Source organism: Hemicordylus capensis, chromosome 1, assembly GCF_027244095.1.
Source record: "Hemicordylus capensis ecotype Gifberg chromosome 1, rHemCap1.1.pri, whole genome shotgun sequence".
Classification (NCBI taxonomy): Eukaryota; Metazoa; Chordata; class Lepidosauria; order Squamata; family Cordylidae; genus Hemicordylus; species Hemicordylus capensis.
In genome coordinates, this window is record NC_069657.1 from 144,119,795 (window position 1) to 144,144,012 (window position 24,218).

The following is a 24,218-nucleotide window of genomic DNA, read 5'->3' on the forward strand; positions in this document are numbered from 1 at the left end:
TTTATCAAGCATAATCTATTCTTCATCTGCTAACTTCACCTGCTAACTGACCCCTGCTAACTTGGCAAAGAGGCACCTTTTAACGTGGTGATTCTCTTTATTTAGCAGGGGGAGAGTAACTGGCCCTTTTCACCCCCAGCACAGTACCTCCAGTGACTGTTGCTGGTGTCTATCTTATGTTTCTTTTTAGATTGTGAGCCCTTTGGGGACAGGGATCCATCTTATTTATGTATTATTTCTCTGTGTAAACCACCCTGAGCCATATTTGAAAGGGCGGTATAGAAATCGAATTACTACTACTATTACTACTAATAATAATCTGAATTTTTTTACAATGATTTTAACTAATTACAACCAAAGACTTAACACAGAACTGAAATCTAGTGATTTTTTGTCTCTGTATTCACTTGGTGAAACTTCAGAATATCTCCAGTAGTAATCTGAACAAGGTTATGTCAGCCCAGTAATTTTGTGTGCATGCAACTTGCACAACTGTCCAAATTGGGCAAATGCAAAAATTGCATAAATGTTGCACAAGAGTAAGCCCATAATTTCCAATGGGCTCGCTTTTATGTAACATCACTTGCACAATTTATGAATTTGTGCAATTGCAAAACTTGCGTGCATGCAGCGTTATTGGGTTGATGCATACTTTGCTTTCGCAGTATGTCAGCCACCATCTTTATTATTATTAAATGGCCTGGTTTAGAATTCCTAGTAATTGTGTAGGGAAAGCACATTCCCAGGGCATGGATTTGTTTGGAAAGTGCTCAAGTCGGGTACAGAAGAAAAGAATGTCTTTCCCTGGGGTCAGCATTTCATGATCCAACAATATTTTGTAGCAATCAACACAACCCTGAAGGAGTTGCTGGTCTTGTTTTCAGTCAAGGGAGAGGCTCAGCATTTTGCCCAGGAGGTCCCAGAGAGTTAAGCAGTGGGAAAGGGAATAGGATGACCAGAAACATGAATCTGAAATTAGCCCCACGACCATGGTTTGATTTTACCTACCTGACATACATCTCTGGATCCTATTTCTCAGCCATTTCAGCAGTGGCTCCATGGTACAGCCACACACCCAGGGATTGCCTCCAATCTGAAGAGTCACCAGACCTGTGAGACCCTCCAGGGCTTCAAGGCTGAGGAAAGACAGGCCCCCATAGCTGAGATCAAGGTCCCGGAGTTGGACCAAGCCTTGGAAAGCTTGGGGGTGCACCTTCCTCAGCCAGGGGTTGTGGCTCAAGTCAATGTGCACCAGATTATAGGCCTCCTGGAACATATCAGCCACTACATGAGTCAAGTTGTTATAGCTCAAGTCCAAGTGGGACAGGCGTTTGGATGTCAAAAAGAGTCCGGAAGGTAGTTCAACCAGAGAGTTGTTCCGCAAGTCCAGCACCCTCAGCTCAGAATAGCAGGAAAGATATCCAGGAGGGATAGTCGTGATGCGGTTATGTGCTAGGCTCAGGTTCCTGGTGTCCAAGGGGAGATCTGGTGGTACCGAAAAGAGCCGAAGCCCACTGCAATCCACAACCTGGCTGCGGCAGGTGCACAGGACAGGGCAGCCAGTGACGGCACTGGCAAAAACCACTACCACTGCTACAAGCAAAGGGCTCAGTAACATGGCAGGGTAGCAGTGGGGTGCAAACTGCTCTCCTCCCATCTGGATACAGTCTGCGCTCATCTTAGCCAGCTAGGAGCTATATGGCAGAGGGAGGCATGGAATCAGGAACAGGAGGGAACACAGTGAATGGGAATCACTAATGCTTAAAGCCTGCTACATTCTGGTTAGGAGAAAATTAGGACCATGAACCCCAGTTTGTCCTGACCTTGAGGCACCTATAGGAGAAGTATGTACTATAACAGATAAATTGGGCCAGAAGCTGAAATTTTTAGTCATCTGTTTAGCTGCCTGTATAACCTTTCCCTTGCAGGAGGGTGAAGCAAAAAAGAGAAATCAACCTACATACACACGCAAGTGACCACCTTGGTCACATATCAAAACGTATGGTCAAAATAAAGATATATAAATAAAGATAGTGGCTTTTACCCAATGTCTGTTATTACCTTGTGTTGTCCATTGGAGGCATAGGCCTGCTAACGCCTCTCACAGAAGTTCTTGTCATATTAGAAGAATATAATCAGGCCAATACATTTTGTTGGCCTAGTAACTCCATTTGCAGTTCCACAGAACTGAAAGGGTCTTCTCCTGGAGTTACTGAGGTGTCTTTAGAAAGGAGCATTTATCAATGAAATATGGGTTGGCAGGGCTCTATGCCCTCTCTTGGTCAATATTCCAGAGTGCTGTCAGGAGAGGATACTCTTGACAATCTGCTGCTGTTCTGGAGGAGCTGAGGCCCTTTTGGAAAGGTCAGGACGAGTTAAGGCTGGACATGAGCCGCTTAGGGGTCCATGTTTTTTGTTGTGGATGAAGCAGGTTAATAGTCATCACTCAACTGAAGAGAACATTCCATTCTTCGAAACTACGAAAGAACCACTGAATTCCACAGAATTGGTTGCCTGGATCCATGAGGCTCCTTACTTTGAAATGGTGACCTAGAAGCCATATATGTGAAGCAATGATGTCTACAAGAAGCCAGTGGAACAGAAAGGCTTGGACTCCTATGATGAGAGGTGCAAAGTTGTCCTTTAAGCCTGGTCTTCTTTCCCAGAAGGCAGCAACAGGACTCTTACTGTGTAAAACTGTCAATGAAACAAAACAGAGATCAAAGATTCAGCAAATATGTCATTGATCAGCTATCATATTTCCCCTGACCCTGCTGCAACCACAGTCTTTTCCTCATTCTTCTTGTGCATTCTTCTACTCCTTACTCCTCCCTCTTCATTCACCCTTACCATATCAACCTTCTATGCCTTCTTCACAAATCATGGCTGAAGTCCTGACTGAGACATATCTCTGGGTTCTCCACATGGCTTAGTTCACATGCTCCTGCCATTGTAGCCAAGACCTGAGAAGGTAGTTTTGGAAAGTGTATTTGGCTAAAGAGTTAATTTATGATAATTGCCTAAAGAGCAAATCAAAATGCAAAGTTCAGCTTGAGCTAAGACAAAGGGAAGGCCTCACAGACTTCAATTCTACAGCTAAGACTTTTGTGGCCCTGATAGTCCGCATAACCTTGTCAATGTGTCTCAGTCACGATGACCTACATTATCTTTGACTATTCTAGGCCCAGCTGAAGGGCACCGCCTATCCACAGAGGTCTGCTGAGGCATCTCAGTTCTCCTTGCATCACCCTTAACTGTTTAGCAATTTGTGGCCTTCACACAAACACTTGAATTTTATTCTGCTGGAGAAATGGCCCCGTGTTTCCAAATCCCCACACCCCTCTTCATTATTTTTGAGCTTCTACACATCTCTGACCTGAAGCACACTTCTGTTCCTGCCTCTTACTTCAGATGCCTGTGTCTTCCCATTGCTTTCTTCCTCTGAAATATCCATGCTTTCTCTTGGAGTTTTCCCTTCTCTCTTTCTTTCACCTCCTGCTTCCCCTGAACAACAAGCAAGCAAAATCACTGCCCTGAAGAACTCACATCTTACTTGCCCTCACCCATCATCCTTTCCATTGTCATCTCTGATGACACCCGGGTGCCTCTTCAGATGTATTGTCAATCTACACCTACCAGACACACCCTGCTCACAATACACTGAACACCGAAATCTTACTTTTCCCACAGACACGCAGCAAGCATGGATTCTCTCTTTATTTCTCCCCAAAGCATCATCTATTTTGTTTTGTTTTGTCCGAAAGAGATACTTACTCTAAGAAGTGGATTTTTGCAGCTCAGCTCAGCTCTGATGCTGACTTGGGTTGCTTTAATCCACGAGGAGTTCCTCTTTTTCACGACAGGGGCTATTCCTTCCCCTTCCACAGTGCCTCTTGCCTCCCTTCACTCTGTTTTCATCTGCACCCATGGAAGTCACAGAAGCTGAGGGAATTTCAGTCTCTCATTGAATTGCATCTGCTGATGCTCTCTCTCTGTGTGTGTGTGTGTGTGTGTGTGTGATTTCAGCCAGGTCTTTCCCCACCTCCTCTTCCCTTCTCTTCCTTCTCCCCTCCTCTTGGTTTTTCCTTGAGGGCCAGGTACTGACGTTTCACTGTCTCTTAGCAACTGCCTCCTCATCTCTGAGCAACAGGAGAGCCGGCTGCAGACCCCACTGAGCTGAGGGGGGTGGGGAGGGAGAGAAGATGAAGCAATTGATGGAATAAAAAAGCCCACCCACGGGATCCCAGAGATAGCGAGTGAGGACACACACATCCTGGGGGAGGGGGGAAACAGAACCAGGCAGACAGCAGGGCGGCTGGAGATCTGGGAGACAGACATGGGCAGAAAAAGATGAGGCAGACAGGGACACACACACACACAGAGACGCATGCAGAGAAATGAGGAAAAAATAGACTTGGAATAAATAAGAGATGCCAGAAAGGCAGCTTCTTGTTGCTGGCTGGTGGTTTTTAGAGGGAAGTATAAATCGATGGCCAGAAGGTAATCCCTTACTGCAAAGGACAGTCTTACCAGAGTGTGGCCTTGTCCAGAGAGCCATTCTTTTCTCCTCTTTGCCAGCTGCTGACACACACTGCCCAGCAGCCATATTGGTTCTTCCCCACCCCCTCCAGGTCTTTTTGTGACCTACCACTGCCTTATAGGAGCTTTTGATTAGTAATTTATCATTCCCCTCTTGGGGGGTTATTTTCCTTCTTTCCCTGTGGGGGTTTGACACCTATTAGGGGCTGTTTCATGTCTGTTTTCTCATTCTTGCCTCTCTGGCATCTGGTGGAGAGACAGATGGTGCAAACACCTAGGAGAGAGGTTGGCTTTTTGTGTTCAGCATGGAGCTCTCCCTGGGGTAGATATTAATTGGGTCTCATTTCAAGATCCCTCTAGGTTGCAAAGGAACCTCCTGCATGAAATGGACTTCAGAAATGCAGATCTGTCTCTTGATGACTAGCCCTCAAAAGGCACAGTAGTAGGTAAATGCCTCCAAATTTCCTGCTTCAGATGAACATAATTCTGCTTGGGCTAATTTAGAAGCATCCCTAGGTGCAACCCTGAGCTAAACCTGCCAAATGTCACAGACTGTTCCTGATGGGTTTTGCCATTTGTCCAGCCATCAGGGAGAACTATGGCCTGAAAACTACAGCCAGGTTTTGGAATTAAACAAGAATGGAGAAAGAGTCTTGCTGGATCAGTCCAAAGGTTTACCCACTCTTGTATTATGTTTCCCAAGAGACCAATGAGATGCCTATGGGAAGCTCACAAACAGGGCATGAAAGCAATAGCCCTCTCCTCTTTTTGCCTTTCATTCTGCGCAGAATTAGTATTCAGAGGTATAGTGCCTCTGAACATGGAGGTTCATTGCCATCATGACTAACAGCCAATGCGGGCATCCACACAATAAAAAATGTGTTCTACCCAGGTTTGGGAGCTGTGTGTGCTCCCAATTTTCGGTTGTGCGGAAGCAAGATTAGAGGAAAAACTGGGTAGAAGTTATTGTGTGGAAGCAAGGTAGGAGGAGAAGCTATCCAGGTTTTCCTCCTGCCTTGTTTCTATACAATCACTTCTACCCAGGTGTTCCTCTAACCTTGCTTTCACACAACCCCAAACAGGAAGCACACACAGCTCCCAAAGCCGGGTAGAACACAGTGAGGCTCTTCTCACGATCAGTGAGAAGAGCTTCTAGGGGGTTTGCGGGGAAAGCAGGCTTAGCCCGCTCTCCCCGCAGACAAGCAGACAGGAGCTGGCCAGGGCTGGGGAGTTTGGTGGCTGTGTGGCCCCCGGAAACTCCAGCATGCCCTACGCAAGTGTGCAAGGCATGCTGGAGAGACCCCAGAGCTGGGAGGCTGCTTTTGAGCCTCCCAGTCGGGGGTTTCCTCATGAGTAGCCGCGGTGCAGAGCTGTGATGCAGCAATTCACAATTTAAAAGTTTGGGTAGGGCTGCTCATGTGAACAGCTTCATTGTCTTCCATGAATTTGTCTAATCCACTTCTAAAGTAATCTAAGCTAGGACCACATCTCAAAACAACCAATGACATGAATTAACTATGCATTGTGTGAAGAAGTACTGCAGAAGAAGAAGTGCACTATAGAAATGCCAGTAACTTTGTTCTCTGCCACATGGGACTAGTGTCCTATGTCCCCCAGACAAACCAGATTCCTTCTCTTGTTTTTTTGTAGTCAATCCCCTCTGCTTCAGAGAATCTGCATGTTACAGGAGCAACATGTTAACCTAGTTCTTGGTGTGTTATAGATCGGAATACTCTGGTTTTGTTTTGTTTTGTTTAATACAATTTTTGCACCAAAATACGTGCACCAGGTATGTTCCTTGGTGGGGAAGCCTGAATCAACAATGTAAATTAAGAATATACATTTGCTTATTTTGTATAATTTGTTCTGCTTTTGCTAGACATTGGCAGAGAACAAGAAGCAGAAAAAATGATAAACTACACTTACAACAAATGGTAGATTGTACTCACAAGAACAGCCCTGCTGGATCAGGCCCAAGGCCTATCTAGTCCAGCATCCTGTTTCACACAGTGGCCCACCAGATGCCTCTGAGAAGCCCACTGGCCAGAGGTGAGGCTGTGCCCTCTCTTCTAGTGTTGCTTCCCTGCAACTGGTATCTAGAGCCATCTTGCCTGGAGGTGGCATATAGCCACCAGACAATTAGCCATTGGTAGACTATCCTCCATGAATTTGTCTAAGCTCCTTTTAAAGCCATCCAAGCTCATGGACATCATCACATTTTGTGGTAGAGAATTCCACAGATTAATTATGCACTGTGTGAAAAAATACTTCCTTTTGTTGGTCCTAAATTTCCTGGCAATCAGTTTCATGAGATGACCCCTGGTTCTAGGGTTGTGAGAGAGGGAGAAAAATTTCTCTCTATCCGCTCTATCTACTGCATGCATAATTTTATAGACCTCTATCATTTCTCCCTGTAGTCATCTTTCTTACAAACTAAATAGGCCCAGATGCTGTAGCCTTGCCTCACAAGGAAGGTGCTCTAGGCCTCTGATCATCTTGGTTGACCTCTTCTGTACCTTCTCCAGTTCTACAGTGTCCTTCTGAAGATACTCCAGAGCACTGGAGAATGAATGCTGAATCAGACATTAAAGAATAGCCAAATAATGTTGGAAACACAATGGCTCTCATCCAGAGTAGCACTGCATGATGCAGATGTGTTCAATACTGCCTGTGCACTGTTGCACAACTCTCAGGGATACATTTGTGTGGTTTTTGTGATTTTCTGGGCTTGAGAGGGAATAAGAGATGGGCAAAAATCACCTCTCCTTCTGCTTATGCAACAGAACAGCAATAGTCCGGAACTCAGCATGCTGCACCCATGCAGTGCTCTTCTGGATGTCAGTCAGCCTCCATGTTTAAATAAATTTGTGATGTGCACATGCCTTTGGAATCTACAATCCTCACTTAAAGTTTTGAGAAAGTATGCAGTCCATTTGTTTCTTTTGGAACAATGAATATTAGAAGGCCTTTATAAACGTCCTTCCATTCATTTAATCTGCATGAAGAATGCAACCAGAAAGTGTTATGAAAATGACTTACAACACTACAGTCTTAGTCCAAACACTGGATTGATCTTTCAAGACTGCAATTGCCTGTCACACAGAAACTTGTACTTCCATAAGCACCTGACATTCTCCACCCACATTCCTTTCCTTTCCCTCTTCCTTTCTCTTAGATGTACCTGTCACTACCTTTCATGGACCAGCAGTTTTATGACAGCCAGGAAACAAGACTGTGCTGGTATCAGCAGCTAAAAACCTAGGAAGCCCCAGGGTCCTTTTCAAGCAGAGGTTTGTGGGGTCAAGACAAAACGAGATGAAAAAGACATAGACCAAGAACTCAAGCATAATGGCAGGGGACCAGAGACAACCACAGAATGAAGGTGGAATGTGATAAGGCAGCTTGGGATCCAGCTCTTCTGTGCAAGGTGAGAAATCTGGGGGAATCAGAGTATTTTTCCATGGGTCTAGGAATGGAGACTGTCACTTCTGCCTTGCAAATTGGCGGTTTACAGGGGCAAAGCAGTGTTGTGGTAATACTTAAGCCTTTCCACATCTACTGCTTTTCTCCTCCACTGTGGGCAGCTTCTTTTCCTCACTTGATGCAGCAAAAATGCAACTGGAGACCACAAGTGGGGTGGTTGGGGGGTGGGGAGTTTGCAAGAGAAAAGTAATGAGTGGGGTAGACTTCCGCAACATATATGCACCACACTTCTCTTGCAGATCTCCCCCTTTGCAGAAGAGAAGCCTCACTGTGGCTAGATTTATCATTTTGCCCATTAATATATATTGGTTGCATTTCCACTCGCAGAGGCATCCAGAATTTCGATTTTGTATACTTGCAAGGTATAGGGCTGTGTGTGTGTGTGTGTGTGTGTGTGTGTGTGTGTAATGTATATCCCATTGGGGTCATTCACATGATCAAAAACTGTGTTTTACCCAGGTTTGGGAGCTGTGTGTGCTCCCAATTTTGACTTGTGTGGAAGCACCTTGCTCTCAAACCTGGGTAGAACACAGTTTTTGATTGTGTGAATGACCTTGTGTTCTAGCCAGACTGGTAGTTGTACCATAATGGATGGAGAGTGCATGGCTGTAAAACTGTAAATTGTACCTTCAGCTTTTCTCCTCTTTTCCCTCCTCCAGTGTTTTTTTATTCCTACTTTCCAGTAGGCTTATGAGATCTCCCAGCATTCTCTGTGTGTGTTCTTGTGTCCGTCCGTGTGTGTGTGTCCCTATCAACTTCGCAGGTCATTAACCAATATGAACCAAATCAGGTACAGTTGTAGGGACACATAGGAACACCTAAATGGCATTGTTTGTGTTGATGTCATCTACCTTGATCCAAGATGGCGGATATGTAAACTTTTGAGGCACAAGTGGGCTAACTTGAGAACCACTTAACCGATTTGAACCAAATATGCTACAGCTCTAGGGACACATAGAGATGTCCTAATGGTGTGGTGTGTGATGATGTCATCCACTCCAATTCAAGATGGAGGCAGCATGAACATCTGAGGAGCAAGTTGGCTAATTTGGGCACTGCCTAACCCATTTGAACCAAATGGGGTACTGTTGCAGTGAGTGACACACAGGGACACTTCAATGGCATAATTTGTAATAATGTCATCCACATCGATCCAAAATGGCGGATGCATAAACTTTTGAGGTGCAAGTGGGCTAACTTGTGAACCGCTTAACCAATTTGAACCAAATTTACTGCAGCTGTAGGGACACATAGGGAACGGTGAAGATTGTGATGATGTCATCCACCCCAATTCAAGATGGTGGAGACGTAAACCTTTGAGGTGCAAGTGCACTAACTTGTGGACAGTCTAATCAATTTGAACCAAATTTACTGCAGCTGTAAGGACACATAGGGGCACCTCAACGGTGAAGACTGTGATGATGTCATCCACCCCGATCCAAGATGGCAGATGCATAAACTTTTGAGGTGCAAGTACACTAACCTGAGGACTGTCTAACTGATTTGAACCAAATTTGGAACAGCTGTAGTGAGTGACACATAGGGACACCTCAATGGTGCAGTTTGTAATGATGACATCCACCCCTATCCAAGTTGGCAGACACATGGACATTTGAGGTTCAAGAGATCTAATTTATGGACTTGGATTTGCACCAAATTTAGCCCAGATGTAGAGACAGTGAAAGGAAAGTAGGCTGATTAGTTCTTACTAGAACAACTTGTTCCTGGGCATGCACAGAAAGTATACTTAAAACTGCAGAACTGTAACGTTCAGTCAGCAAACGTGTGTCCTTTGAGGGGCTTTAAAAGTAGTTCCTGTTTCTCCTGACAATGTTGCAATTATGTATTAATTAATTGTTCCCTGAAACCATTTCCGTCTATCCCCCATCTTTCAAGGGTTTCCTTAACTCCACTATTTATTCATTCTTTTTTTTAAAAAAAGCAGAATTATACTTTAGCACTATAGTCCAAATACTTCAACATTTTTTAAAAAAAACAAACCATTGGGGATGTGTTATAGTACTAATTAAAAGTCACTGAAAATAAATGTGCTGCTAAAATGGCACCTGATGGGAACTGAAAAGATAATGATGACAGTGCACCCAGGTAGGAAACTGAAGAGGCATGCTGCTAGGGCTCAGCCTCTGGAAAAATCAGTGCACAAGTCAAAACCAAGCCTCAAAAAGATGCAAAAATAATGCTAAGATCATCTATACCTAAGGATACTGTGTTGTTGTTCCATATGTAGCCCTCAGAGACATATTCATGGCAGTGAACAGGGCTTTTGTGAGGAGGGAGACAAGTGAAAATTGCTTCCTGATCCTTGTGGCAAACCTGCAGTGCAACTAGTATCCTGATTTCTGAGCTCCATCTCCTCCTCCTCCTCCTCCTCCTCCTCCTCCTCCTCATCTGAGATAGCTTTTGTATCAGGCTTTTGGTTAAGAAGTAGCTCCCCTCTATTTCCCTGGTATTGTTTGTTATGTTTACTGTATTTCTAATGAAAAATTTATTATTGTTTTATCTGCTCTTTTTAAGGTTTTAAGGTTTCTTGTTCACCACCTTGGGGTCTTAGAACAAAGGACAGTATGGAAGTGCCAATAAATAAATAAATAAATATGATTGTTATATTTACACCCCCACACACCACTTTTTCAACAAAAAACACACTCAAAGTGGTTTACATAGCCGAGAAAATGGTTCCCTGCCCTAAAGGGACTAAAGAAAGCTAATGTGTCATGGTTTTAAGGAATGATGGGTTGTGGTACAGCACCGGAATTGTGCCAGGTTGTCATGTAGACATATAAGTGTGTGATTTGAGTGCTGTCATTTCTGAATCTCTATTGTGCTTATCATGTGTTACATCTGTGTATGTAATTAGTGTAGGTTGTAATTTGTGAGTTAGTTTGATAGATGGATGCTAGATGGATCTGTGCTGGAGAGTTCTGGGGTGTTTTTGGCAGAAAGGCTGATCTCTCTCTCTCTCTCTCTCTCTCTCTCTCTCTCTCTCTCACACACACACACACACACACACACACACACACACACACACACACACACACACAACAACATGGATTTATGTTAGTTTGTTGAGCCTATCAGTTTGGATGTTGACGCTATGCCTCTGGGAGGATTTCCATCACTTTGTTGTATCTAGGAGGAAATATATGTTGGCAGATTGCATGTGCATCTGAGGCCATTCCATAGCAGACATTTTGTACTTGATAATAGATTACTGGGAACAAAATGCCCAAATAACATGTCAGTTTAAAAGGGTGGCTAGTTTTTGCCTTAAAAATAAATGTGAGCACTGACCAAGAAAGGATAGGACTCGTGCTCATGTTGGGAAAAGCCACCATTTATATATGTTGACTGAGCTCACTTGATAACTCATGTGATATGCTCAGATCTATTCCTGAGTACAAAATGTCTCATATGCAAAGCCCTTGAGTTTATCTCAGTATGGTGAGGGTGTCTTTCATAATGTGTATTGCCAAATATGAGACAACCATCTGCTAAAATTGCAGAGCTGACAGAGACCAAAAAGGTAAGCCATGGTGATATAACTGTATGGGCAGCTGACCTACAAGTGCATTGTATGACTCAGCCAGGTGATTCCCTGACCTACCAGAGCATCACCTGACTAGCTATGTGGTCAGCTCACCTGCAGAAACATCATGATCAGAAGGAAGAGCTGGATAAAAGATATAAAGGTTGGCAATTCCTCTGTGGAAAAAAGAAAGCAATGTCTTCTTGACCCAGGGAGAAGTTCCTGCTGTGGCTGCCAGAAGGAAGGTGGTGCAGTTATGGAAATTGGGCATTCTTTCTAAGGCTTCATGTTGAACAGTTGCCAGATAAAGATATGAAGGTTTTATGCAAGGAGACCGTGCACATGGTCGGTCAGTTGGGGGGAGGGAGGGAAGACAGGGTTCAACCTACCTTCCCCCAGATGACCTCTCTGAGCCCCAGCAGTGTGCATGCCATGTACCCACACTACCAGCACTACCGAAAGTAGCATGGATGACTATCCATGCTGGCAGTGTAGGTAAACAGAGGCCAGGACTTGTCCAGCATCCATATAGGATTTTACAGTGCACCACATGTGCTGAGCACAGTGCATTGGACAATTCCCCCAGGGGATGGGTGCTCTAGCAAGCAGCTCGTGCTGACACACAATCCCAGGAGCTGCGTTAAGGGCATGTTTGCGACCTTAATCTTGGCTAAGAGCTGGGCTTCGGTACTGGGTTTAGTGCCACAGCACTGCTGGGATCTGTGTGGATCTCGGCGGTTCTCAAGGGCAGCCAAGCCAAGCCACAATGAGTGACTCTGGGCCAGTCACTTATCTCTCAGCCTAACCTACCTCACAGGTAAATGCATGTCTTGGCCCGAATGGAACCTGCAGTTACCCCCAGTTCACATTACCTCCACCAAACAACAATTCCCTGAATTCTCTGATGGAAAGTCATGACAGAGCAGCAGAAAACACTTGTTCAGTTGGAAGTGTAGATATACTCTATTCATGTACTTCTGTTGGTGCCTGCAAGTGGGTCTGTATGACTGCATGATAGCTGTCCATTGCTTCACTTGTCTTGGTTTTGTACCAAGGTTGGGGGAATAGCAGGGCTTCAGAGACTGGAAGTGCAGAGATAACAAAATAATGGTCAATCGGAAACCTCTTCATATCTTGACTCATTGGCCTCAGGGTGCTGCTGTCACATCTGAGAGAAGAGCAAGGTATTGAGAGTAAAGGTACATGTCCTTTAGCTGGTAATCTAGATCTTTGGAGGAAATGGTTCTGTAGAGAACTGACAGAAGGTGAAAAGTGTCAGGGCAAGGAGGATGTTGGTGGAGGTAGAAGAGCTTCAATGTGTAGTGAGATTCTGTCTAAAGAGGGAAATTAGCTCCTGAACTGAGGGACAAACTAAATTAGATTTTGGGGCTATGCAAATGCATCTCTGATCAGTTTAAACTTGTCAACATTTGAAGTGGGGATGAGGATCAGGACCATAGAGCAAGAAAAGGGGTTTTAACCCTCTGCCATTGGGCCATGTTCCAACTGAAAATTATCCATCTGAAACTGCTTTTTGTCCCATTAGGAAAAACATGTGCACAGCATTCCTTTTCTTAACTGGGCAAAAAGCGGCTTTGTGAAATGAGGGTGTGGGCAATGCTCTTGGGAAACAGCACAGGGGATACAGGGTTACAATCCTCTCTTGTGCTGCAGTCCTGATCTGGATCAGGCTCCTGTATGGCTGCTTTCCCCAAGGGTTAAAGAGAGTGGAGATACATTCATGTATCTCCTTCATCTTGTCCAGCTTGGTCCTAAGAAAGCCATTGTGGTCCAGTACAGTGTTGGATGTGGTACAGTACGCAATGTGGATACAGCGTGCTTGTTGGGAAGTATTGCACTCTTCCTGTTGCCTGAGATCAGCTTTTAAGATGCCGGAGACTAATGTTAACACAAGGCATGAGAACAGGAAGCTCAGCTGAGGACAGTGTTGGCAGCATTAAGGCTCCTGGCACTGGCGCTGTGGATTGGGCTCGAATGTGCAAATGAACTGAGTAATTGGATATTATTATCTATGAGAAGCAAAATGAGCCAGAAATGGCAGTGAGAAACACTCTTGAGACAAGAAAACAAAGTGCAAACTCAGAGACGCTAGCTGAGCAAGAGGCACCTTTTGAAGTGCTGATTCTCTTATTTTTAGTGAGGTGGATAGGGGGGATTTTGTGGGGGGGGGGAGGGAATTGGATAGCAACTCCCTATCCAACTCCAGCACAACATCCCTGCAATGGTGGTTGTTGGTGTCATAAGGTAGACATAAGTTTCTTTTTAAATTGTGAGCCCTTTTGGGACAGAGAGCCATCTTATTTATTATTTTTCTGTATAAGCTGCTCTGAGCACTTTTGTTGAAAAGTGGTATATAAATATTTGTAGTTAAAGTCATAGTAGTAGTACTTAGGGATGTGCTCGAAATGAGAGTCGAGCTTCGAGTCATGGCACAGTCCCTGCACCTAACCTGCTCCTTCTCCACTTGGTCCATACCTGCTCCTCCTCCACCACAGGAAGTTATGTGGCGCTCCCCCCAGTTAAGATTGCATACTGGCAGGGCATCTCCCAGCTGCCCTCATGCAACACTGGCATGCATATGACCTCTGTGCATGCGCAGAACATAGGAAGCTGCCATATACTGAGTCAGACCATTGGTCTATCTAGCTCAGTATTGTCTTCACAGACTGGAAGCGGCTTCTTCAAGGTTGCAGGCAGGAGTCTCTCTCAGCCCTATCTTGGAGATGCCAGGGAGGGAACTTGAAATCTTCTGCTCTTCCCAAAGCAGCTCCATGCCCTGAATGGAGTATTTGACAGCACTCACACTTCTAGTCTCCCATTCAAATGCAACCAGGGCAGACCCTGCTTAGCTAAGGGGACAAGTCATGCTTGCTACCACAAGACCAGCTCAGGCCATGTGTGTGCAGGTGTCACACAAGGGCACCTAGGAGATGCCCCACTGGCGCATGATCTTAGCTGGGAGGAGCACCACTGGACCTGCTCTCCTCCCTGTTAAACGTGCAGGGACTGTGCTGTGATTTGGAGCTCGAATCGTATTTTGAGCACATCCCTAGTAGTAGTAGTAGATGCTCCAAAATACTTTTCTTTTTTAAAAATGTGACTATAATTCATCACTCTGAACAAACCAACCAACCAACTCACCCTTTGTTCTTCTGTTCTAAAATTCATCTTTGAAAATAATTTTTAAAAAAAATTGCTCTAAGAAGTGAGAATTTAATCAAAAGCCTTGTTTGCTTGCAGATTTTGAAAAATGAAAACATGAACCAATAAACACATGGAAAGCAAACAGCACCCACATCCGAGTGAAACTATGAGGCTATTCCTACGATCACTGGGAAGTGGGCTAAGGGAGCTTAAATGAGGTTAACAGAGGTTAACCCTTAAATGAGGTTAATGGAGTGAGTGCTCCATTCGCGTCATTTTTTGGCTTGTGTGTTGCCGCGGTGCGTGGCAACTCACAAGTAGACCACTGACTGGGAGGCTGCAGCAAGCCTCCCAGGCTTGGGGGTCTCTCCAGGATGTGGGGTGGGATGATCCCCACAGGACGTGGGGGTGGGGAAGAGCCGTGACAGAGCCGGCAGTCATGGGCGTGGCCGATCCGGATGCCCCGGGCTGCACTTTGATAGTCTGTGGAGAGAGTGGGCTAAGCTCGCTCTCCCCGCAGACTTGACAGAAGCTCTTCTCACAGATCTTAGGAAGAGCTTCTATGACTTCCATTTCTGACCACTTTTTACAAAATCCCAAATCCCCTTGTGACATTTGGGGATAGCACGGCAGCTGGAGGAAGACTTGGCCCTGCCATGCTTCAAGAGCTCCAGCAGCTTGGTCTCTGGCTGCCCGACCACACTGGCCCGCTCTGTCTCATGCTCAGTGGGAGGTTTCCATGGAAGCTGGTGGGTGGCACCGATTGGCCTTACTAAAGAGCAGATGTCAGTTCCAAAGGCAGAGATGCATGTGAAACGAAACACACAAATAAAATGAATGACAGCATGTTTAGTTTCAGAAGGCAGGCTCTTCAAAGGGCTTGCTAGAAAACATTTGTGGGAATTTGGGGGAGCTGGCTGTTTATTTGAATTCCAGTCACACAACACACTACTTGTTTGCCAGTGCCAGGCCTAGAGCGTTTCGCATCAGTTGCCCTCTGATAAATAAGTTGACAGGCTGACAGCAGTCAAGCACTCATATGCGTAACAATCTTGCAAGTACTGAGACATCAATGGGTGGTCATTTCTGAGAGCATCAAGATGTTGTGGTGCACTATTGCCACCTGCTGTACTTTTCTGGGAACAACAACCAGATGCAGAATTTGCCAGCTTTAGGGCAAAAGAGAGGGTTCCCATATTATGCTGAGGTGAGCCAGAGATTGTCTATCATCTACCTCTTTGATCTCTGACTGCACATTCAAAAAGATATGACTAGTGCTGTTTGAAGGTGCTACTGCTGATCTCCATAAGCTCGAAGCTCATGTCCCTGTGTATGTAAATATGAGGGAAGCAGCAGCACAGACAGAATTCAGATCGAACATCATGTCGGAATTAGCTCAAAGGGTCAATGAGCCCTTTCTCGCGACCGGAGAAAGGGCTCAAAAGGGGTGAGGCAAGGGAGCCTTCAAAAGCTCACCTCCCCTGCAGATGATCCTCTTGAAAAGTCTGGGTGTGGAGATGCACCCAGATGTGCAGCTGCCTCCTCAAGCAGCGTGGAGGGTCGGGGGGCTGGGAGCATCCCAGCTAGTGCACAGGTCATTATGGGGATCCCCTGGAGGCTGGCCAGGAGCCACACATAGTCTCCAAGCCTCGCTGGCAGCTGATCACCAAAATGAGGTTATGGGAGTGCTTCCTCCCTTAACCTCATTTTGTAGGTGAACTCTGGAGGTGGGCTTGTCACCGTGCCACCGCTGGGAGCTGAGTGGCTCCCAGCAATTCTCATGCACAGGCAAAACCAGACCGGGCTTCCTTAGCCCATTTTCACCCACGTGTGAGAACAGCCTCACAGTCTTCTCCATAAGTAATTTGAAGGTGGATTTCGTGTACACTAATAAGTGCTGGAAAGGCCGAGTGTCTTCTTCTAGGTATAAGGGAGGGGGAGGGCAATCAGCTTGAGTGGGAATAATGGATTCTTATTGTGATAAAACAACTTGACATTCTTCAGAATAAATTGTGAAGATCTGTGCTATGATTACAACTGGGAACTCCTGGACTCATCTAAAAGAGGAAGTAGGGTTCATGCCAACTGACAGCTGGATTATTATGGCACCTATATGATTTTAAGTTTAATTGGATGGAGGAGAGCAGCAGTGCAGAAGCAAAATCTCTCATCAAGAGAGGTCTGTCTCTGTATGCCGCTGGCTTGTCTGGTGATGACTCGGGAGCTGGCCTTCTCCGTAGTCACTCCTGGGCTATGGAATGTGATCCCTATCAACATTCGTGGTTTAATATCTTTGACAGCCTTCAAAAGTGCCCTTAAGACAGTTTTTTTTTCCAGCCAGGCCGTTAGTAATTTCTGAGTGTTTTAAATTTTTAAACTGCTGTTTTTAATAGTTGGCTTTATTTTGTTTTTCTTTTGTTTGTTTTTGTGAACTGCCTAGAGCCTTTGCAGTCAGATGGTATATACATAAAATAAAATAAAATAAAATAAAACAAAACAAAAATGTAGCCTAGATACTCAACATGCACCAGGATATGGAATTGGTTCAGATCTCAGGCTGTCCTCCATAGTAGGGCTGTTTTCATGACCATTAATGGGGTAGGAGACCCCTCCTACTCAGGTTTGGTAGCTGGGCAGCGGGATCAGAGGAGTTTTCCTCATACCTTGTTAAAGACTGTTGGAGATGAACTTCTAGAGCATCGACCTTTTGCAACAACTATCCTAATGACCACTAGGGGCATTGGGAGTAGAGACAGTGAGTCAGAGTCTCCCTATCTGTCCCTACTCTATGACCCCTGAACTGACTCTGCAGCACTTCCTGTGCTGAGCCACAATCCTTCCTTTCCTCCTAGAGAGCAGATGGAAACATCTCTCTCTCTCTCCTTACCTATCCACTATGTAGTTCTTTAGATTAGAGATAGGTCTTTCCTATCTAAGTGTATTTAACCAATAAATGTTTAGTGTTTAGTCACACAAGGATCTCCATGTGTTTTCTCTAAATAGCTGCAATATCTGAACCATCCTCTGCTACCTACTCTGTAACTGGAGTGTGTGCTCATTCCTTAGTGCTCTGCTGTTTTACCTATTGTGGGTAAAAATCAACAACCTCTAACAAAGACTTGGCTACAGCTGCTGGGTGGGAGGACAAAAGCTCCAACCCAGCTGCTGCTGCTTAGCATATGATCACTGCCAGCACCTCCAACCTTGTGTTCAACGCCCAGAGACGCAGGTTTTGGGTGGTATAGAAATATTTTAAATAAATACAATAAAATAAATAAATAAAGCACACATGAAGAAAAACCGGGCATGTGCACAGCTCCCAAACTCAGGTAGGAGACTTCTCCTACCCTATTCATAATCGTGTGAACCAGCCTATTATGTTTTATCAAAGTGACACACACTAGAATATTATTGTCACAATATATCCCTTTACAGCCTTGGAAGGGCCTTTTGGGCACTGGTCTCTAAAAGTGCCCTTCTCTAAGCTGAAAGCACCTTCCGCTTACAGAAGGGCTGTTTCTGGCTTAGGGGAAGAATGTCGCATGAGAAAAGTGATCCCAGATCCAGAGGAGTTCCTTTGCTTGTGCAAACTCTTGTGTAAGACTTTGCACAACTATTCAAACAGCATGAATGGTCCACTACCATGTTACGGACTGTGAGACCTTTCTCACAAGCAGTGAGGAAGGGCAAGAGGGTTAGCGGGGAGGAAGCCTTAAAAAGCATACCTTCATGTAGACGAACAGGTTCCTTCCTTTGGGTGGGCGGCACACCCAGACGATCACTCACTGCTGCCAATAGCTCTGAGGGTCCGGGTCCTTGCGTTGTCCTGCCCACCAGAGCTCCAGTAATGCACTGTGCAAATGTATGGTGCATTATGGGGATTCTCCCTCCCCTCCCCTCCCTGGAGCTGGTCCGGAGCTCCACCGTCTGCCAGCTGCGGCTGCAAGCAGGCCCGGCTGGCTGATGATCAGTAAAACGGGGTTAGGAGAGTGCTCGCTCTTCTAACCTCATTTAACAGTGTGGCTTCATAGGTGGGATTGCTGCCACAGTGCTGCCGGGATCGGGCCTGATCCTGGTGGTACATATGTGCATGCAAAACAAAACTTGGCTTCCTTAGCCCAGTTTTGCACAGGTGTGTGGATAGCCTCACTATCTTTCTAATTCATAACTGTTTCTTGTAACCTTCAAGAAGTTCTGGCTCTGCATTGTGAACACTGCCCCTACCTAGTGCTTGCACAAGAGTTCACGGAGTGCTTTCCCCACTTGCTCACTGATCTTTGGACTGCAGCCAATTTCTTTTGCATGAGGGTCCCACATACGAACAGCTGTGCATCAGTCCACTGACGACTTCTGCCATTACCTATTATACTTGCTCAATATATGCGGAACTTGGGAGGAAATGTATGTCTGAACTGAAGACTTGTATTGCAACTATTAGTGATTAGCCAAAAGTTGAAAATCGTTTTTTGGGACCATGCTTAAAGTTGCAAAATTTATCATTGCAGCTCAGAAGCTGAGAAGTTTATCAAAACAAATGCTGTTCACTGTAGAGGAATTCATTTTAAATGTGTTTTGGCAAAGTCTTCAGAAAGGAATTAACTGTGACCATTATTTCTAGTCAGTTTACTTTTTCTCTGACAGTGTAAAGATCTTTTGTTTAAACAATGCATTACTATTTGATTTGAAATAGTGTTTTCCTTGCTCAGCAGACCTATTATTCTCCTCTTCCCTATATAATAGAGCTTTGAAGTCTTGTCTCTTGTGGGACCATTAAGACCATCACTCCTTTTATCCTGCCAGTGCCAAGCCTTTTAGCCCCTTCTGTTTTCTTTAGCTTACCCATCAGTTCACTGCCCTTGCCTTTCAGACTCTCCACCTCCGATGTATAGGCTTTCCTCCACTAAACTTGTATCCTCATCCAGGCCCCCACCCCATGTATTTCTTTCACCCTTCCCAGACACTTAAGCCCCCTTCTCTAGACTTCCACTGACACCATTCCCAGGAACTCTCCTTTGCCAAGGTGCCTTACAACTACTTCGATGTCACATTTGTCTTCTCCTGGTTCCTGACCTCCAGAGACACCATCTCTCCCCTTCCTTGCCATGTGCTCCTCACTCTGAAGCTTCATGACAAGCATTCTCTTTTGATGAACAACTTCCCCCGTCCCCATGTTGGAATCCAGCTTCCTTAGCTTCACACCAAGAGAAGACGGAAGTTAATTCTTGGCTTCTTGTTGGACACAGAGCTACACATATAGTCTGAATAAGAAACTGAAGTTTATGCTCCCTTGCACCCCCAAATAAACTTTGAGATCCCCCATATATATGGCATAGAAATCTGCCTTATACTAAGGCCATTGGCCCACCTAACTCAGTATTATTTACACTGTCAGGCTACATCAGCTCTCCAGGTCAGCCTGGGATCTTTCCCACCCTAACCTGGAGATGTCAGGGACTGAACTTTAGACTTCTGCTTGCAAAGCATGTGCGTTATTATTGAGCTACAGCCCCAAAGGCACAGGGAACCCTACATAGGGGACAGTGGTTTAGATTCTGTGCAGCACCCCACTGATGCAAAAGCAGGGTATCATGTTTGCTGTGTTACCAGCTGAGCTTATTCTGCCCGCTCCCAGAAGCCTCCTTGGTTGCAACTGCATCTCCAGACTTGGAGACTGCACCTTTGCTCTGCCAAATGTGATTTGCCAATGTGAGCTCGCAGTCTATGTTATACATGGGGACAAGTCACTTAGTTGGCAGTGGACTGGTTGCCCCTAGATTTGACTACAAGCCCCACACATTGGAAAGGGGATTAGCTACACAATCTCTATGAGTGCCCAGCTAATCAGACTCCCAGGACTGGCTACTGCAAGTGTCTGGCATCTAAGATCATTTCAGCCATCTAAACTCCCCTCTTCCTCTCGCAAGCCAGGGAGAACAGACAGATAAGACAAGTGCAACTGCAGCCTCCATTACAATAGGGATGAGTTGGTGATGGAAATTTGAAGAGGTGCCCATCGAAACTTTTGATAGAATTATTCGGAGGCCCTTCCCAGCACAGGATATTCTTTAAACACACCTGCACACTCCAATTGTCCTTGCCATCAGCCTTGAATGCCATGGGCGATTCACACACATTCCTACCCAGGAAGGACTAAAACACAATGCATTAAAAAAAAAAGGTAGTCTGGGCTCCCCTGTTCAGCAGAGCAGGACAAAAGACAAGTGCCCTCAAGGCACGTTTTGGGATATAAGTATCCCTAATTCCATGACCCAGGCTGCTTCCTCATGTATATTACACCTGGGACTCCCACTGCGAAACATCTCAGTGTTCCCTTGTGCCTCTCACTCTGGACCCCAGCGGACTGCAACAAGACACTTCACCTTAGTGTTCCCCTCTTCAGGACAGGTGATATAGCCTCTTGCCCGGCTTCTTCAGGGCTGAACCTTTCTCTTATTTCTGAAATCTTGCCCCTCTATCTTAAAGTACCTCTCTAGCCCTCCTGGGGATTTACACATAATTTGGAACTTTAAGCTAAATGTGCCTTACAATAGTCTATTTCTTAGCATATCTGTAGTGTCTTTAAACTAGGGCCACATAGTAATTTAGTCTGATTTTAGTTTTAATAAATTCCTTTTTGATTTAATGAAAAGCTCTCTCTCAAGTCAATTTTCTTGAGTTCATATGCTTGCACAAATTAAGGCTCCTTGGAGCTGAGGCTCATTCTCTCCCTCTTTGAGCTAAATTCCTCATATTCACCCGAACTAGGGGGTGCAGGCCAGTCACCCTCAAGGGAGCATTTTCAGCCCTTTTGGGCCTCCATATGAGCATGCGGCCACCATTTTGGAGGAGCTGGAGGAGCTTGTGGCCTCGCAGAGGGCATTGGCGCATGCGCGGTGGCCGTCAAAATGGCAGCTGCGCGCTTATACAGAGGCCTGAAAAGGCTGAAAATGCTCAGTTACCCAGCCACGGCGGTGATGAGGAAGGCTGGCAAGGGGAGAGGGAACCCGCCCCCCCCCCGCGGCTTCAGCAAGCCCCCTGAAGGGGCTAAAGGTATTTAAAAGCTACTTTAATTAAAACTAAACACAAAAAATTAGCAGACCAGTCCAGGACCGGACTGGACTAGGGAGGGTTCGATGGGCCCGAACTGGCCTGGTTCCATTTGAGGCCGGTCCAGCCTCGAACCAAACCGGGCCAGACGGTTCCATGCACACCCCTACCATGCTGCTAGTGAACGTAGAGAGGCTCTGTGGCTGTTAAGAATTGTGTCATCATTACAGCAATGATTTCCCCATCATTTCCAATGGGAGAAGCATCACTGAAATGAGGACACAATTCTTGGTAGCTACGGAGCCTTTCCACATTCATGGGCAGCATGGACGGACTTTAGAATCTAACAGAACCAATAACTTGGTATGATTGGTTCCAATCACACTTGGACTGGCAGGGCACTGCACAGAATGCAAGTTGGTGGTGTTCCAGTAGCATGTGTTTGTGGAGTGTCATTTAGAGTGGCCCAAAGCTTATTTGGGGGGTGTAAACCCCTCCAGTTCCTCATCCATTAAAGCATGTTGCACAAAAACAACATTGGGTTAGAGATAATGCTTTTGCATCTTGAAGGGGACCGTTTTGTGAGTATATGATATAGGCTATCCCCAAGTTGATATTGGGATGTGAGAATATGTGTGCTTTAGTTCCTTATTCAGGCTGCTCATGCAGCTCTGTGCTGAATAAGGAACTGGGAAGTAAGCTTAAAGATCTGGGAACTAGGAATCAGCTTCAGCCTTATTACATCAAGAACCACCAACTCGCTCCTCCATGGAAACAAGGTGTTTTCCCTCTTGAATTTCTTGTACTGACTGCTGCTCTCAACACCCATCTTGGTCCTTTTCTGCAGAACAATGGCCGCAGCAAACAGGGTGTGGCACCATAAGCTGTCTCGATGTGAGCAACACGTAGCAGATACGGCAGGCTAAATACCTTGGTGAAGTATCCAAGTGGAATGAAAGAGATCCAGTGTTGGGCTTTGCATTGTGCCTACTCCCTTTGCACTCTCTGAAAGTTGCACCCTCAGCAAATGCCCTTGTCACTCTTTTTCATTCCAGCAAATAGCGCAGTTTGCTGTACTTGATGTGCTCTGCTAAGATTTTGCATTCTGTACTTCATTGCAAAATGCATTGGGGGCATCCTAAAGCATCCATAGATCCCAGGGGCATAGCAAGGTTGGAATGGGCCCTGGGACAAAAAGTGAAGATGACCTCTGCCTCCTCTCCTCCTCCCCCCTCCTCTTCCTCCTCCTTCTTCTTCAGAGAGGCATGAGGGGGAGAGCAAAGAGCAAGCTGTCATCTAACTGGTGGGCCCAGGTCCCCTCCCTTAAGGGCCCAGGGACATTTGTCCCTTTGTTCAATTATAGCCATGCCTGGACAGATCCAATGACTTTGCAACACACATTAAACAAATGAAAACAAATCACAAATATGTGCAACATTCCTCAATAAAAGCTAGGCTGTAAAATGTAGAAGAGGAGCACTAATTAGGACAGAGGAGGGGAGGGCTGAAGTGCTGCCTTGATAGCTTTCTGGAGTACACCAAAACAGTGGTGTAGGGAGGCTCCCAGTTGCCCGGGGACAAAGTTGTTTTGGGGGCTCCCTTGTGCATGCTTTGTGCATGTGTTCCCCAGCACAGAAGCCATGTCCCCTGCTTCCAAGCCCCACCCCACTTCTCCATCTGCCACCTGTGGCAGTGGCTGGTGGGCGGGATTCTTGGTGGCCTGGTGGGCAGCCTGGCTTCTCGGTGGGTGGGCTGGCTGGCTTCTCCTTGGCCAGCGCATGGGCCTCCCCATTCCCTGGCCGGTGTGCTGGCTTCTCTCATGCCTGTGCAGTTTGAGTAGGGAGAGCATTGTGTGCCACAGCACACAATGCTCTCCCTACTCAAACTATGCAGGCATGAGAGAGGCTGGAGTGCTGGCTGGGGAATGGGAAGGCCTGTGCACTGGACGGGGAGGGGGGAGAAGCCCACTCACTGCTGCCACCACCATGGGTAAATAGTGGGAAATGGTGGTGGGCGAGGAGGCGGCTGGGTGGTGGTGGGGCAGCAGGGCCCTTGTGGGCCCCTTGACCTCCTGGCCCAGGGATACTTGAACCCCCTCATGCAATGGACGCTATGCCCATGCACGGCAATATGAATTGTCTGGAAAACAAGTGATGTAGCCATATCCCTACAATCTGATCAGGGTGGGGGAGATTCTGTTGCCAAAGTTGAAGATGAAATGGGACAAGGACATGAAGAAAAGGATGCTGATCTGCTTTACACTAAGATGTCTGAATTATCCACATCCTTTTTTTTTTTTTTGCTTTGTGCCAAATGAGGTGATTCAAAATTTGTCAAGACAGATATTTTTGCCAGCATGTGCACTAAAAATATGTTCTCCTTTCTCACTTCTCTTTCTCACCTCCACTTGTTTATTTGGTAACTACTCAAAGAACTG

General features: G+C 45.8%; 1 protein-coding gene across 4 annotated transcripts in view; it reads right to left on the minus strand.

Moving 5' to 3' along the window:
* Nucleotides 1–24,218, minus strand: part of LRRC55 (leucine rich repeat containing 55) — a 59,508-nt gene that overhangs the window by 16,494 nt on the left and 18,796 nt on the right. Inside the window, exons 1-2 of one of the 4 annotated variants that reach the window (XR_008310097.1) lie at nucleotides 3,775–4,207; nucleotides 2,062–2,697 (exon numbers count right to left, since the gene is read on the minus strand). Coding sequence is in view for 3 of the 4 variants with exons in the window: in XM_053263375.1 (XP_053119350.1) it covers nucleotides 1,009–1,678 (670 nt within the window). In the remaining variant the exon portion in view is untranslated. Of the gene's footprint in view, nucleotides 1–1,008; nucleotides 2,698–3,376; nucleotides 3,505–3,774; nucleotides 4,292–24,218 lie in introns of those variants that run through there. The other 3 variants (XM_053263375.1, XM_053263364.1, XM_053263386.1) reach the window with 3 other exon arrangements.